We start from the raw sequence: 14,890 nt of genomic DNA on the forward strand, positions 1-14,890 counted from the left end.
GCTCCCTGATAAGAGCCTCACAGCACAGAGGCAGGCTGTCCTTTTCCTTGACCCAATTTCCTAACCTCAGTCGCATGGTGCAGCCTAGATTTGTACCCTGCGGGCACCAGAAAAAGAAGGCTGGGCCGTATAGACAAGTCCTCTACACTCACACAATCAGAAGAGACCTTGGGTCTGTTCACTGTACAAACACAGAAAGCCACCGCACAGTACTAGGCATAGCATCTGAGTAGAGCCAGCATGGGTGCTAGGAATTCAAGGGACAAAGGAACACTGTGGGCTGAGAATGGAAGTAGTGGGGGGGGGCTTAGATGGCCAGGCAGCCAGCTAGGAACAGGAGGCTTAGGCACAGCAGGGCTAGAAGCATGGTGATGTCATGCATGTAAAAGACACTTTACGGAGAATCGAAACACTGGGCTTTAGGTGGTCTTCCAGCACGAACTGATTTCCATATGGGTGTATGGGGTGGGAAATAAAGCCACTCAAGGAGTTCAGTTCCCAACAAAACAGTAGATACACTGCCTTTATACCCACGGGGATGAAGGCTCCTTCCTCATCTCCAGGGAATACTACCAGCTGCCAGCCATCAGCTCTCAACACCCCACCCCACCTTGGAATTTTCTTAGATGAGACTTCTTCCCCAAGATTATGTCCCCTTCCAGGGACAGCCCTGAGCCAATAACTGATCCACACATAAACACAAAGACTTCTCCTCTCACTCCAAATCAGGGAAAATCTGAAGGACCACCCCAGTTGAAAGCACCCTGTGTTCAGCTGAGGCTGCCTCTATTTCTCCCTCTTACTCCTTTTCTTTGATCTTGATCCCCAGAGCTTTCCTCAGTAGACATCCCCACTCTAACATCAGGCTCTCCTCAGTAGACATCCCCACTCTAACATCAGGCTCTCCTCAGAAGACATCCTCACTTAACATCAGGCTCTCCTCAGTAGACACCCTCACTTAAAATCAGGCTCTCCTCAGTAGACATCCTCACTTAACATCAGGCTCTCCTCAGTAGACATCCTTACTCTAACATCAGGCTCTCCTCAGTAGACATCCTCACTTAACATCAGGCTCTCCTCAGTAGACATCCTTACTCTAACATCAGGCTCTCCTCAGTAGACATCCTGAATTCTAACATCAGGCTCTCCTCAGTAGACATCCTGAATTCTAACATCAGGCTCTCCTCAGTAGATGACATCCTCACTCTAACATCAGGCTCTCCTCAGTAGACATCCTCACTCTAACATCAGGCTCTCCTCAGTAGATGACATCCTCACTCTAACATCAGGCTCTCCTCAGTAGACACCCTCACTCTAACATCAGGCTCTCCTCAGTAGACATCCTCACTCTAACATCAGGCTCTCCTCAGTAGACATCCTCACTTAAAATCAGGCTCTCCTCAGTAGACATCCTCACTCTAACATCAGGCTCTCCTCAGTAGACATCCTCACTCTAACATCAGGCTCTCCTCAGTAGACATCCTCACTTGACATCAGGCTCTCCTCAGTAGATGACATCCTCACTCTAACATCAGGCTCTCCTCAGTAGACATCCTCACTCTAACATCAGGCTCTCCTCAGTAGATGACATCCCCACTCTAACATCAGGCTCTCCTCAGTAGACATCCTCACTCTAACATCAGGCTCTCCTCAGTAGATGACATCCTCACTCTAACATCAGGCTCTCCTCAGTAGATGACATCCTCACTCTAACATCAGGCTCTCCTCAGTAGACATCCCCACTCTAACATCAGGCTCTCCTCAGTAGACATCCCCACTCTAACATCAGGCTCTCCTCAGTAGACACCCTCACTCTAACATCAGGCTCTCCTCAGTAGACATCCTCACTTAAAATCAGGCTCTCCTCAGTAGACATCCTCACTTAACATCAGGCTCTCCTCAGTAGACACCCTCACTCTAACATCAGGCTCTCCTCAGTAGACATCCTCACTTAAAATCAGGCTCTCCTCAGTAGATGACATCCTCACTCTAACATCAGGCTCTCCTCAGAAGACATCCTCACTTAACATCAGGCTCTCCTCAGTAGACACCCTCACTTAAAATCAGGCTCTCCTCAGTAGACATCCTCACTTAACATCAGGCTCTCCTCAGTAGACATCCTTACTCTAACATCAGGCTCTCCTCAGTAGACATCCTCACTCTAACATCAGGCTCTCCTCAGTAGACATCCTCACTCTAACATCAGGCTCTCCTCAGTAGATGACATCCTCACTCTAACATCAGGCTCTCCTCAGTAGATGACATCCTCACTCTAACATCAGGCTCTCCTCAGTAGACATCCTCACTTAAAATCAGGCTCTCCTCAGTAGACATCCTCACTCTAACATCAGGCTCTCCTCAGTAGACATCCTCACTCTAACATCAGGCTCTCCTCAGTAGATGACATCCTCACTCTAACATCAGGCTCTCCTCAGTAGATGACATCCTCACTCTAACATCAGGCTCTCCTCAGTAGACATCCTCACTTAAAATCAGGCTCTCCTCAGTAGACATCCTCACTTAAAATCAGGCTCTCCTCAGTAGACACCCTCACTCTAACATCAGGCTCTCCTCAGTAGACACCCTCACTCTAACATCAGGCTCTCCTCAGTAGATGACATCCTCACTCTAACATCAGGCTCTCCTCAGTAGACGCCCTCACTCTAACATCAGGCTCTCCTCAGTAGACATCCTCACTCTAACATCAGGCTCTCCTCAGTAGACATCCCCACTCTAACATCAGGCTCTCCTCAGTAGACATCCCCACTCTAACATCAGGCTCTCCTCAGTAGACACCCTCACTCTAACATCAGGCTCTCCTCAGTAGACATCCTCACTTAAAATCAGGCTCTCCTCAGTAGACATCCTCACTTAACATCAGGCTCTCCTCAGTAGACACCCTCACTCTAACATCAGGCTCTCCTCAGTAGACATCCTCACTTAAAATCAGGCTCTCCTCAGTAGATGACATCCTCACTCTAACATCAGGCTCTCCTCAGAAGACATCCTCACTTAACATCAGGCTCTCCTCAGTAGACACCCTCACTTAAAATCAGGCTCTCCTCAGTAGACATCCTCACTTAACATCAGGCTCTCCTCAGTAGACATCCTTACTCTAACATCAGGCTCTCCTCAGTAGACATCCTCACTCTAACATCAGGCTCTCCTCAGTAGACATCCTCACTCTAACATCAGGCTCTCCTCAGTAGATGACATCCTCACTCTAACATCAGGCTCTCCTCAGTAGATGACATCCTCACTCTAACATCAGGCTCTCCTCAGTAGACATCCTCACTTAAAATCAGGCTCTCCTCAGTAGACATCCTCACTCTAACATCAGGCTCTCCTCAGTAGACATCCTCACTCTAACATCAGGCTCTCCTCAGTAGATGACATCCTCACTCTAACATCAGGCTCTCCTCAGTAGATGACATCCTCACTCTAACATCAGGCTCTCCTCAGTAGACATCCTCACTTAAAATCAGGCTCTCCTCAGTAGACATCCTCACTTAAAATCAGGCTCTCCTCAGTAGACACCCTCACTCTAACATCAGGCTCTCCTCAGTAGACACCCTCACTCTAACATCAGGCTCTCCTCAGTAGATGACATCCTCACTCTAACATCAGGCTCTCCTCAGTAGACGCCCTCACTCTAACATCAGGCTCTCCTCAGTAGACATCCTCACTCTAACATCAGGCTCTCCTCAGTAGACATCCCCACTCTAACATCAGGCTCTCCTCAGTAGACATCCCCACTCTAACATCAGGCTCTCCTCAGTAGACACCCTCACTCTAACATCAGGCTCTCCTCAGTAGACATCCTCACTTAAAATCAGGCTCTCCTCAGTAGACATCCTCACTTAACATCAGGCTCTCCTCAGTAGACACCCTCACTCTAACATCAGGCTCTCCTCAGTAGACATCCTCACTTAAAATCAGGCTCTCCTCAGTAGATGACATCCTCACTCTAACATCAGGCTCTCCTCAGTAGACATCCTCACTCTAACATCAGGCTCTCCTCAGTAGATGACATCCTCACTCTAACATCAGGCTCTCCTCAGTAGACACCCTCACTCTAACATCAGGCTCTCCTCAGTAGACATCCTCACTTAAAATCAGGCTCTCCTCAGTAGACATCCTCACTCTAACATCAGGCTCTCCTCAGTAGACATCCTCACTCTAACATCAGGCTCTCCTCAGTAGACATCCTCACTCTAACATCAGGCTCTCCTCAGTAGATGACATCCTCACTCTAACATCAGGCTCTCCTCAGTAGATGACATCCTCACTCTAACATCAGGCTCTCCTCAGTAGACATCCTCACTTAAAATCAGGCTCTCCTCAGTAGACATCCTCACTCTAACATCAGGCTCTCCTCAGTAGACATCCCCACTCTAACATCAGGCTCTCCTCAGTAGACATCCTCACTCTAACATCAGGCTCTCCTCAGTAGATGACATCCTCACTCTAACATCAGGCTCTCCTCAGTAGATGACATCCTCACTCTAACATCAGGCTCTCCTCAGTAGACATCCTCACTTAAAATCAGGCTCTCCTCAGTAGACATCCTCACTCTAACATCAGGCTCTCCTCAGTAGACATCCTCACTTAAAATCAGGCTCTCCTCAGTAGACACCCTCACTCTAACATCAGGCTCTCCTCAGTAGACACCCTCACTCTAACATCAGGCTCTCCTCAGTAGATGACATCCTCACTCTAACATCAGGCTCTCCTCAGTAGACGCCCTCACTCTAACATCAGGCTCTCCTCAGTAGACATCCTCACTCTAACATCAGGCTCTCCTCAATAGACATCCTCACTCTAACATCAGGCTCTCCTCAGTAGACATCCTCACTTAAAATCAGGCTCTCCTCAGTAGACATCCTCACTCTAACATCAGGCTCTCCTCAGTAGACACCCTCACTCTAACATCAGGCTCTCCTCAGTAGATGACATCCTCACTCTAACATCAGGCTCTCCTCAGTAGACATCCTCACTTAACATCAGGCTCTCCTCAGTAGACACCCTCACTCTAACATCAGGCTCTCCTCAGTAGACACCCTCACTTAAAATCAGGCTCTCCTCAGTAGACACCCTCACTCTAACATCAGGCTCTCCTCAGTAGACATCCTCACTCTAACATCAGGCTCTCCTCAGTAGACATCCTCACTTAAAATCAGGCTCTCCTCAGTAGACACCCTCACTCTAACATCAGGCTCTCCTCAGTAGACATCCTCACTCTAACATCAGGCTCTCCTCAGTAGACATCCTCACTTAAAATCAGGCTCTCCTCAGTAGACATCCTCACTCTAACATCAGGCTCTCCTCAGTAGATGACATCCTCACTCTAACATCAGGCTCTCCTCAGTAGATGACATCCCCACTCTAACATCAGGCTCTCCTCAGTAGATGACATCCTCACTCTAACATCAGGCTCTCCTCAGTAGATGACATCCTCACTCTAACATCAGGCTCTCCTCAGTAGATGACATCCTCACTCTAACATCAGGCTCTCCTCAGTAGACATCCTGAACTCTAATGTCTGGCTTAGATCATGCTCTTTAGGGAGCCCAGCCCCATCTTCAGCATCCTTCTACACAAATACTAAGACAATGATGGAAACATCCCTAAGTGTCTTCTTAAATGCAGGAAGATGACAAGGAAGTGTGGGGTGAGTCTGAAGTCAGAGCTACTCAGGGAACATTAGCCAATCCCAAAGATCTGTAGTACCCACACAAAAACCCAAAATGGCCTACCTAAGAATGAAGGGTCCAGTTAGGGGATTTGATACCTCGTCTGTCCTCCATAGGCATCAGTCATGCACACGATATGCATAAAACATGCACCCAAAACTCATCTAAGTAAAATTTTAAATAAATAATTGAAATATATACAAAGAAATAAGTAAGCAAGTTAAATTTAAATCAACTTTAAAGAAGACAAAAATACAGATATAACAAAGATATAATTGATACTCATAAACTTCATGTCATTAAAATTATTTTTTTTAATTTCTAGAAAAATCTTAAGCAAAAAGAGATAGAAAACCTAAACTTAGGTGTGGATAGCTATAGAGGCTAGCACTACTGAATTTTTCACAGGACTGTCTCAAAACGTTGTACAAACAAGAGGTTTGGGTTTTTGTAATTTATTTTATGTGGGGGCAGTGTTTTGCTTACAGGTATATCTGGACACCACATGTATACCTCATATCAGCAGATGACTAGGACTAGATAGTTGTAAAACATCACGAAGATGCTGGGAATTGAACCCAGATCCTCTGGAAGGACAGCCAGCAAGTGCTCACAACCACTGAGCCATCTTTCCAGCCCCCAAAGAACAGTTTTAAAAGGACTCTTTCTAATTCATTTCACAAGATTTTCTTTAAAGGCAAAGACAGTATGGGAAAGGTAATTGTGCCAAGATCATCCTAACTAAAAATAACAGTCAACAAATTTTCACACTGCATAACACATGAAAAGCTAGGCTCATCCCTAAAGCTATGCACTGAAAATCTACTAATAGAATCTTTTGGAGATCACTTTTATAAGATGGGACCTTTGATATAGCCTCAGCTGGCTTCAAACCCCAAATCCTTTGCCTTAGCTTCCTGAGTGAGTGACAGGGTCATGGGTACACTACCATAATCAGTTGTATGAATGTAATCTACCACATTAAAAGATTAGAAACAAATGACATATCATCCAATAGATGGTAGATGTAAGAAAAGGGTAAGATTTAAAAGAAAAAATAAACCTTTGTAACATAGTCTATGAGTGCGAGAAACTTTCATAACTACTTGAAGATGTCTACCAAAACTACTATAAACTAAGTAGTCCCAGTGGTCATTCTTTTTGCAACCAGGATTTACAATTCATGTACAAAAATTAACTCAAAATGCCTTAAAAACTGAGTGTAAGAGCAAAGGCCATGAAAATGCTTTGAAGAGCATATGTGTAAATCTTTTTGCTCATGTCCTAGATGATGGTTTATAGGTGGATGGTTAATGAGCAGGCAGCCAGCAGCACCAACAACAAACTGATGGCTCCAAGAACACCAGTAAGAGAGTGAGAGGTGAGGCCTGGGGCATGGCCGAGTGGGAGCTCATTTGCCTGCCATGGCCCAGGGCCTTATTTGATCCACAGGGCCACATCGGTTTTAATTTTAAAAATAAAGGAGGAGCTGTGGAGGTGGGTCAGCCATCAAGACATTTACTGCTCTTGCCAAAACCCAGGTTCTGTTGTTCCCAATGCCCTCACTGTAGCTGATAACCCTCTGTGTCTCCAGATCCGGGGCATCGGACCCCTCTTCTGGCCTTTGTGGGCGCTACATGCATGATGTGGTGTGTATGAGTACATGAAGCAAACAAAACACTCATACACATAAGATAAAAATAAGTAAGTAAACTCTGGGCTGGAGAGATGGCTCTGCAGTTAGGAGCACTGGCTGTCCTTCCAGAGGACTCCCATTAGATCACCAACACCCATGTGGCAGCTCACAACCATCTGTAATTCCAGTCTCAAGGGATCTGACTCCTTCTTTCGATCTCTGAGGGCACCAGGAACAATATAGTGCACAGGCATACATGCAGGCAAAACACCCACACACATAACAATAAATGAATTAATAGATTTTTAAAATAAATAAAATGGAAAATATAATTCATAGAATGAGAGCAACTCTTTCCATGGTAAACACTGGCTACCATATGGTCAATAACTCCACTCAGACACACAGCCTAGGGAAACAGAAGTACTGCCACAGAAAAGCCTGCACACAAACCAGTCATAATGGCAGACACACAGAAACAACGTCAAGATCTGAGACTTGCAAGATGGACGAACAACGCCCTCCGACCCCGTTCCCTCTGCCGCCGTGCCCCTCATCTCTCTCAGCCTCCAGTTCCAGAGGCAGCTCCTATTACTCATGAGTGAAGGCATTCATTCCTCAAGGGGACCTTTGTGCTCAGCCCACTGTCACTTGTCACTCTGTCCCTCCTGTTCCATCCAGCTTTATCACACAGATCAGGGAGCGGACCATGGTGAGGTCTGAACCCAGGACCTTGCACACAACAGGACCTTGAACACACCAGGCAAATGCTCTACCCCTCAGCTACACCCATAGTCCTAAAGATCAGCATTTTTATAACTAAAAGCATACTCCCAATAAAACCAAATTTTACTATAGTAAAATACACAGCCTGGGGTCAGCAAGATGGCTCAGCATATAAGGTTCCCTGCTGCCACACCTGACAGATGGAGTTTGTTTTCCAGGACCCACACAGAGGAAGGAGAGAATCAACTCTCAACAAATTGTCCTCTGACCTGCACACTCATGGCACCTGCAAAAATACACATGCAATAAATAAATAAGTGTAAAAAAATTCATACTCTGAACTTGGCCGTTTTACCCCATTGTGAGTGTAACCATTTTGTTTTTTCATCTTCTCCAGCAGAAATTTTTTGCTCATTGAATGATGACTAACATCTCACCCTCCTCAAAGCATGCAGCAACCACCTTTCTGCTTTCTGTCTCTGCGTTTGACAACTCCAAATGCCTCATCAAAGTGGAGTCATACAGCTCCTGGCCCTTTTGTCTGTCTCATTTCATTTAACATAATAACTTCAAGGTCTGTCCATGTTGCAGTCTGTGTTAGAACCTTGTTCTTAAGGCCAAATAATAAATATGTATATATGTACAGAGAGAGGGGGAGGCAAGGAGAGACAGAATGAGGAAGAGAGACAGAGACAGAGACAATCACTGTAAACCCAGCTGGCCTGGAAATTTCTGGACTTAAAGGCATGTCTCTTTGCTCTGTGTGTGTGTGTGTGATGGAATACAAAAGTGGGTATTGGAGATTGAATCCAGGGCCTCGTGCATGCTATGTAGTGCACCATTATCATAACGATACATCCCGAGTCCCAGGATGCTCTTCTAGAGATGTTTTTACTATTTTCATTTATGCATGTGCTTTTGCCTGCATGTGTGGAAAGTGCACCATGTGCAATGCTCACAGCCAAGAGAGGATGTTTGATCCTCTGTAACAGTTGGCTGTGAGTCATCACATTGGTACTGGGAACCAAACCCGGGTCCTCTGCAAGAGGCTGCTTAGGCCATCTCTCCAGCTCCCCTACAAAGTTTTGTTTTAATAGAAAAGATCAGAGCAGATTTTCACAGTAAAGCCAATTATTACTTCACAGAATTCTTACTGTCTCCGAGGAGTGTGGATTTCCTTACTGAACATCACAATCATAAAAGTTCAGAACATACTGATTTGATGGCAAGTGATTCCAAAATCCTCATTGCTAGCCTGGCTCTTCCCCTGTGTCATTTCAGAGTTCCTTTCCAAATAGTTGCTGTTGTCCATGTCCAAGCAAGTACAGACTCGAACTCATGATTCCCCATTCCTCCACACGCTCCTTTTCACACACAGTCCAACTCTGTTCTCCACACTCTGCCTGCCTCACCTGACTGGACAATGCAGCTCTAACCCGGCTCTATGTGCACTGTTCAGTCATCATTGCTCCTTCTGAACCTCCCTCCCACCTCCACTGCGCCCAAGGAGCACTCTTTCTTTAAGACCGTTTCAAATGCCCTCTGCGAGCCAAATAAGCCATTTCCTGAAGCAGCTCCCTCCTGGCTGTTAGGGTACCTTGTCCATGCCTCCATGCAAGCCCTTCTGTCTTCCTCGAAGTCATGAGTTAGTTCCCTTTCTCTACACCTGGGGTCTTGTACATACTATCCTCATCACTCCCAGTGGTACTCAGTGTACAGCAAGTACTCAGTATACAACAAGTACTCAGGGTATAGTATGTTCTCAGTGTGCCAAAATTACTCAGTGTACAGCAAGTACACAGTGTTAGTATTCAGGCATCTGTACTGGCCAGCCCTTGAGGTCCTGGCGGGATATGTCCTCAGCTGCTGCCATTAAGAGCACCACCTGTGCACATTCACCATTCCCTTTTAAAAGCACCCTGCCCATTTGAAGCAAGCTTGTTTCTAATTTAAATAAAAAATAAATAATAAAAAAAGAATTTTGCAAAAAAAGTGCCCTGCCCACCTCCCATATCTCTCTCTGTCTCTCTCTCTCCCTTCCTCCCTCCCCTCCCTCTCTCTCTCTCTCTCTCTCTCTCTCTCTCTCTCTCTCTCTCTCTCTCTGCCTCTCTGCCTCTCTTTCCTCACTCTTGCTGCTCCTGTCTCCAGAGGCTGGTCTGCTTCCTTCCCTTTCCCTTTTCATGATCCTTTTCCCTTAATAAAAACCCCTCCACTTGAACTCTGTTGCATGGTGTCTTTTTCTCCAGCCACTTCTTAAAAATCACAACACTCTGTGTGTAGTATGTTCTCAGTTAATAGTAAGTACTTAGTGTAGGAAACACTCATTGAATGGTATGTTCTCAGTGTATAGTAAGCACTTAGGAAACACTCAGTGTATAGTAAGTTTGAGCAGGCACGGGAACAAACACATCACAGCTTTGCTCTTCCTTGTCATTTCCTCCCAAGCCATGGAGTGTGCCTTCTGCTCCACAGAGCTAGCTCTCACTGCCCCCTTTGTCCCCTACCAAGATACATCCCTAGAATTTTGGTGGCTCACGATGGACCTTGTCAAAAGTTTCCATGGCACATCCCAGGGAAAGTCTGAGAGTTCGAAATAAGTAAATAGATACATAAGTAGGACACATCAATCCACATCACCCACTTCCTTCTGTAGCAGCATCACATCCTTAGACAAGCTTGCCACCCTTGTGCCTCTAAGGTGGCCTTCAGAATCCCCTGAGATGCAGCCATACTTTTGAGTGGCTGTGATTATCCCCCAGTGTCTCTCCTTCTCCAAGCCTTCCTGTACAACACCATTATAGTCTTCCTTTCCAGGCACTTTTTTCAAGTTTCTTCCCTACTCAAGGAACACATGTGGCTCCCCATGACCTATGAACCAAGCTCAACCTTTCTGAAGCCACTAACCACTGCCTCTGACACAGTCCATCTTTTCACTGTGTCCCTTCCAATGACTACACCTACACCCATGCATGCATGCATTCACACACACACACACACACACCTCTTCAATCTTGTGTTCATTATTCATGTTTATTAACGACTTCTTATTTCCAAACACATATGTGACACATGTAGCCTAAATGGAACAGTTATCCCTACCCGACAGCTTCTGACTCAGGGCCATTATCAACATCAGCACCACCTACATTTGGGACTGAAACGTCTTGGTTGTGGCAGGCAATTTGGGCCTTGAGGGGTTTTCAAACATCTCCCCTGGCTTCATCCTCAATGACAGTAGTATTTCCTCTCCCCATGTGACAACCAAAAACATGGCTACTCAAATGTCTAGGGCAAAATTGAGCTGACAGATACATACTGGCCTGTAGCATCAAGTGGAGCTTGCTATTTGTCTCTCAAGGGGCTTCCTAGAGAGGCGGGTTTCCAGATGACCACCCAGTAGGGAGTTCAGTCCAAGAGCCTAGGAATCTCCATTCAGGGCCTTCTCAGGGAACTCCAGTGCAGGTCTTTGCTGTTGCCTGACAGACACAAACAACACTCCCCTGGAGCCAACACATAGCAACTATGATATGTGATGAAATAGGTCACATAAGCAAACGAGTCAGTCACAAGACACAGGACCAGAAATGGAGTCAAGTATGGCGGTGCAGGTGAGATCAGGTGAGGGAGAGACAGGAGGGAATGGTGCCTGCATCCTGTGCTGGGATGCTGCTTCCTTCCATTACAGATGGGCATGTCCCCTCCCTATCCAGAGCTCACCTGCTTTCAAGGCCCATGAGAGCTCCACCTCCCCCAAGGAGCCCCCCGCAGCCCATCAGATGTTCTTCTCGGCCATTTGCTTCTTACCTCACCTGTGGCCATTTGTTTCCCCAGATAGACTTAATCCCACTGCACACTGGGCCACATCATCACCTTCTTTATAGCATCCCTTCACGGTTCCCTTCCAAGATGGAACATATGCCAGTCTTGACTAAAGTTTGGTTGCATTAAGCAGAGTTCCTGAAGTGAGGCCTGCAAGGTCTCAGTGTCTCTCACAGATCAGTGTCTGTAAGAGATGGAGAATGGGAAGAAACCGATACAACTGCTGAGCTCTGGGCAACCAGTTCATCCATCCAAACTCAGGCAAGTTTGCCAGAACAATCGGTCAATAGCGTGGTTGACACCTACTCTGACCCTGGTGTCTCTCTCCGGTGTCACCGGAAGCCCTATGAGGCCCTGGAATTCTAGATAGTTACCAGCCGGTAGCAGAAACCAACAGCAGCTGCCCCCACTGAGAAGTGGGTGCCAAGGTCCAGCAAGGTTGCCCAACAGACAGTTCAGGAACCATCTCAGTGGGCCCGATCAAGTCCAGCAGGTGAGGAGACTAGAAAGTGTTTTTAAGGACATTGGTGCCACACAGAGCCACGGAGCCGGTGCCAGCTAGGGAAGAAAGTTGTCTGAGGAAGTCTGGAGCAGTGGGTGGCTGGAAAGGAATGTATGAGGCAAGGGGCCACATATCCCCCGGTTCTGGAGAGTTACAAGGAAGGACAGCCAGGCTGCTTGGCTCTCCTGCGGGGAGCAGATCACCAGCCGCAAACCTTGCCCGCCCCTCTCTTTGGGCAGCCCAGACTAGGAGCATATGTGACCAATGCAAACTCAGAACTGGGAAGAGAACAGCTTTGAGTTATCAGTGCACTTTTGAGGTGGGATGTGTGTGTGGCTAGACATTTTCATTCCCAACCATTTGAGTGGATGGCAGTGAGGTTACATAGGCACTGGTGGTGAAGGAGGAGCCTCCAACAGAGAGGAGAGGGGTGATCTCCTTTGGAGACTCTAGCCTGGGAACATCCAGAGGAGAGCTCCCACCTCCTATCCAGCAGGTACATGGCGGCAGCTCCAGCTCCACAAGGCAGCAGAGCTATAGGGACCTGGCATGTCCCTGTATTCGCCACACACAGGCACTGAGGCTGTGCCTGAATTTTGAGCGATGCCTGCTGCCTTTTCTCTTAAGGGGTTTGGCTGCGGATGAGGAAGGGGTGAGAGAGCCCAACCTCTGCAGTTTCTCTGACCTTTGGTGCTAAGGACGCAGAAGAATCATCTACTTTGGAGGCCATCAGCTTGTCTTACAGATCTAGAATTCACTGTCCCTTTGCGTGGCCACAGACCAACCACTACCACCCCACCTAATCTGGGGTTCCTGGGGAGAAAGGAGCCATTGCTTCCAAGGTCCCCTACAAAAATGTATGACATGCCAAACTAAGAAGGAAAAAAAAAAGAAACCTTCGACCTTCCGGTCACAGCAATGTAGGTTTGGGGAACAGTACAGTTCTGAGCATGCACATGCTTTTATGGTCAGTTTAGCTGCTTGGCATTCCAAGGAGCTGCCCACGTTCACAAGACAATAAAGTTCACACCACATACCACACACACACACACACACACACACACACACACACACACACACGTCCTCATAACCCCACCACGACAGGCACACAGTTAGCGCTGTCCTCTGGCTGGCCCGGAGATGCCATAGGGCACACTACGGAGGTGCTCCGGCTAAGGGCAGACCTCCTGGCACTTGCTCAGGGAACACTCCCGCTGGCCTATCGGCCACCTCTAGATTGGGTGTATTCCATCCCTCAGACTTTCTTACCTCTTGATGTAGCTCCTGCTGTACAGGATCTGCTGCAGCAAGGTCACCAAGGCGAAGGCGCAGATGAAAATAAAGAGCAAAGTTCGGTTCCCCAACAAATCCCGGTTGGCCGAGGGGTCTGCGTAGCGCATCCTGGCGGCCCGGCGCCGCGGATGCACTGTGCGGGACGGCGTGGCAATCACGCGCGCTGTGCGGGGCCCCGGGGGGCGTTAGGTGAACTGTCACGGTGTGGCCAGGAGGGCAGACGACTTCACCAGGCAAAGTTTCCCGCGGGCGCAGCCGGGGCCGCAGTGGCGAAAGGACAGGGCCAGCTGCAAGGAGATCCGCCGAGCCCCAGGCCTGCCCTCGCGTGCTGCTGTCTCTGGGCGCCAGTGTCCCGCAGTCGCCAATCTGCCCGCGGAGGGGCGATGGCAGGTGCGCGAGCCCAGCCGCCCTCCCGCCGAGGTGACGACCAATGAGGAGCAGGGCCGGCCAGGCTGGGCTGAAACTCCGTGCGGCGCACCGCCCCCTCTGGGCAGACTCGGGATTGGGGGCGACTGGAGCTTGCGGACGGCCGGGGGACAGCGCGTCTGACCCCAGCGCCCGCAGCCAGGGAGTGCGAAGGTTTTGCCCTTTGGTACCGCGGAGGCGAGGTCGGGCGACCCAAGCTAAGGATGCCGGGCTTTTGTCGGGGGGAAGGGAAGCGGCGGAAAGAGCCGCGTTGGAATCGCGGGTTTTGGAGGAGCGCGGGGACAAACGCAGACCGCAGAGCTAGCCTCGTAGGAGACGGGCATTTGCATGCGGTACGCAGCGCACTGAGTCACCTAGGCAGCCCGAGTCCTCGCGCGCGCGCTGCTGGAGAATCCCCGGTGAAAGCGGTGCAAGGTCAGCCGGGTAGCCCTTCAAGGACGGCGCGCGCGGCCCCTGCATGCTAATGGCCTGGGGCTAGACTCCCGGCCCCTGCTGAACAGAAAGTCCGAGTCTACCCGGCCCCCTGCCATGGGCCTCTACCCTCTCACCATCTGCAGCTCGCCCGGCCTTTCGTCAATAACCCTGTTGTCATCCAGACACTGGGACTTTGTCTCATCCTTGGAACTATTCATAGACTGTAGGTCAGCAGCCGGTCGCCTTCGGGTACTACGGTTCCCCAAAGCTTTAAGTCACTAGGTCCAGCAGCGAGTACTCAGCGCTTCAGTGTAAGCCGGGGAAAATGAGCCCAGAAATGCACGGCGGTGGTATCACAGAAATCCTTACCCCCGAAGAATG

At 48.5% G+C, this 14,890-nt stretch overlaps 1 protein-coding gene across 4 annotated transcripts in view; it reads right to left on the minus strand.

Annotated features, from left to right (window-relative positions):
• St8sia5 (ST8 alpha-N-acetyl-neuraminide alpha-2,8-sialyltransferase 5) overlaps positions 1-14,122 on the minus strand; it is an 80,737-nt gene extending 66,615 nt beyond the window's left edge. For all 4 annotated transcript variants that reach the window (XR_005875668.1, XM_040741567.1, XM_040741566.1 and 1 more), the window contains exon 1: positions 13,646-14,122. Coding sequence is in view for 3 of the 4 variants with exons in the window: in XM_040741567.1 (XP_040597501.1) it covers positions 13,646-13,776 (131 nt within the window). In the remaining variant the exon portion in view is untranslated. The remainder of the gene's footprint in view (positions 1-13,645) is intronic.
• Positions 14,123-14,890: the final 768 nt, after the last annotated feature.

The sequence above is a fragment of the Mesocricetus auratus genome, unplaced genomic scaffold, assembly GCF_017639785.1.
Source record: "Mesocricetus auratus isolate SY011 unplaced genomic scaffold, BCM_Maur_2.0 Super-Scaffold_6730, whole genome shotgun sequence".
Lineage (NCBI taxonomy): Eukaryota > Metazoa > Chordata > Mammalia > Rodentia > Cricetidae > Mesocricetus > Mesocricetus auratus.